The 1,694-nt window shown below is 59.0% G+C and overlaps 1 protein-coding gene across 1 annotated transcript in view; it reads left to right on the top strand.

Moving 5' to 3' along the window:
* Nucleotides 1-1,694, top strand: part of RYR2 (ryanodine receptor 2) — a gene marked incomplete in the record, with an annotated part of 234,621 nt that overhangs the window by 19,889 nt on the left and 213,038 nt on the right. The window contains 1 exon segment of the mRNA XM_027770831.1: nt 1,483-1,694. Coding sequence (XP_027626632.1) covers nt 1,483-1,694 — 212 coding nt within the window.

Here is a 1,694-nt window from a genome sequence, read left to right as displayed (position 1 = left end):
CGCCCCAGCTCCCCCCAGCCCCCACTCCCCTCACCCGTTACATCCTCCCTGGCATCTGCCTGGGCACCTCCTCGCCTGCTCCTTAGAGAAAGAGCCACAGTCCCTGACGGGGTCGGAGCGCAGGGCCCTGTGCCGTGTAGACTGGGTGGTGTAGCAGCGCCCCTCCACCAGGATCCTGGAGTACTCCACGTGTGTCTCTGAGCTCCTCATCCTAGTTAATGGGGGAATGAACAGTATTGCTTTAAGCACCACTTACCCCCTCCCATCTGTTTCCATGGCTTTTCCTTCTTCCCTGTGCCCCATCCCCTCATTTCCATGTAACTAACCATCCTTTGTGTGGTGGGCTGGACACTCCCTCCAGACGCCCCTGCCTCCGACACACCAGGGAAGTCTCCACCTGTGGTCAGGTGTGCCAGGGCGGGCCCCTCTCAGTCTTCCTCCAGAAATTGAAATGATAACCCATCGGATTCTACAAAGCAGAGCTATGATAAGTGGGATCTGCCACCTGAGGGCCACTCGGCCATACGTTTTTACATACGTGTGTGTGCTCCTACCGTCTGTCCACCCTGCTCGGTCCTGTAGCTCGACTCCCCGGCCCGGGAGTAGCTCCTGCTGCAAAGCCGTGGAGCGGCAGCTGTCCGTGCAGTGACTCTGGAGTACTGATACGAACTGTCTTTCCTTCTGTAAGCTTCGGAAACAGTGTCAAGTTTTTGTGTGTTTGGACCAGCAGATGGCATAATGGCTACGTCACTGGACTCCCACGTAGTGGACCGCAGTCTGAGCCCCAGACCTGGTGGCTTGGAACACACTGGGTGTGTGTGGGTGCGTGCCCTGAGCTGGAGGACGGTGGGCTGCCATGCGGCCACCCCCGGGGATGCTTTCTGTCTCTGTTCTCTCTGGGTGTGCACGAAAGCCTGAAGTCTCGGAACCGGGAGCCTCAGGAACTGCCGTCCTAGGTGCTTCGCTCCGCTCCGGGAAGTCCCAGCCGGGCTCAGGGTGGTGCTCAGCCCAGTGGCTGCAGAAAGGACTCCAGTGAATTCTTTTTGCGTTAAAGTGGATAAGGAATAGAAACGGGTTACCAGCGTCCTCTCTCTGGCAGGTGGAAGTGACACCTGAGCCCCCTTAGGGAGTTTCCCTGGGACACCCCGGCCCCGGGAGTGGCCAGCTTTTGTCACTCTGCCCGGGCCCAGCCCTGGGTCCAAGCGTGTAGACCCTTAGTCACATCTTCTTCGTGCGTGGGCTCCTGGGGACATCAGGGAACAGTACCGAGGACACAGACCTGCTCGCGCAGGACGGGGGAACACTATGCCCTCTGCTTGGCCTCTTAGATTCAGGGCTCCTGGGCTCTAAGGTGGCATTTTTGGTGCTTGTGGAAATGTGGCTTCTGAGACGTAGCTCTGCATGGTACATCTCCCTCCAATTCTGATCGGGGACGTTGAGGTCTGTCAGAGAGGTCGTTGACCCTGACACGTGTCGTTTCAGGGTCCGCTTTCTGCTCGGGGGGCGGCATGGAGAGTTCAAATTCCTGCCCCCACCCGGCTACGCGCCTTGTTATGAAGCAGTCCTGCCGAAGGAGAAGTTGAAAGTGGAGCACAGCCGCGAGTACAAGCAAGAGAGGACCTCCATGCGGGAACTGCTGGGACCTACCGTCTCCCTGACGCAGGCTGGCTTCACCCCCGCGCCCGTGGACACCA

Source organism: Tupaia chinensis, unplaced genomic scaffold (genome assembly GCF_000334495.1).
Source record: "Tupaia chinensis unplaced genomic scaffold, TupChi_1.0 Scaffold000161_1, whole genome shotgun sequence".
Taxonomy (NCBI): Eukaryota; Metazoa; Chordata; class Mammalia; order Scandentia; family Tupaiidae; genus Tupaia; species Tupaia belangeri.
This window is presented reverse-complemented; position numbering and strand designations above follow the sequence as displayed.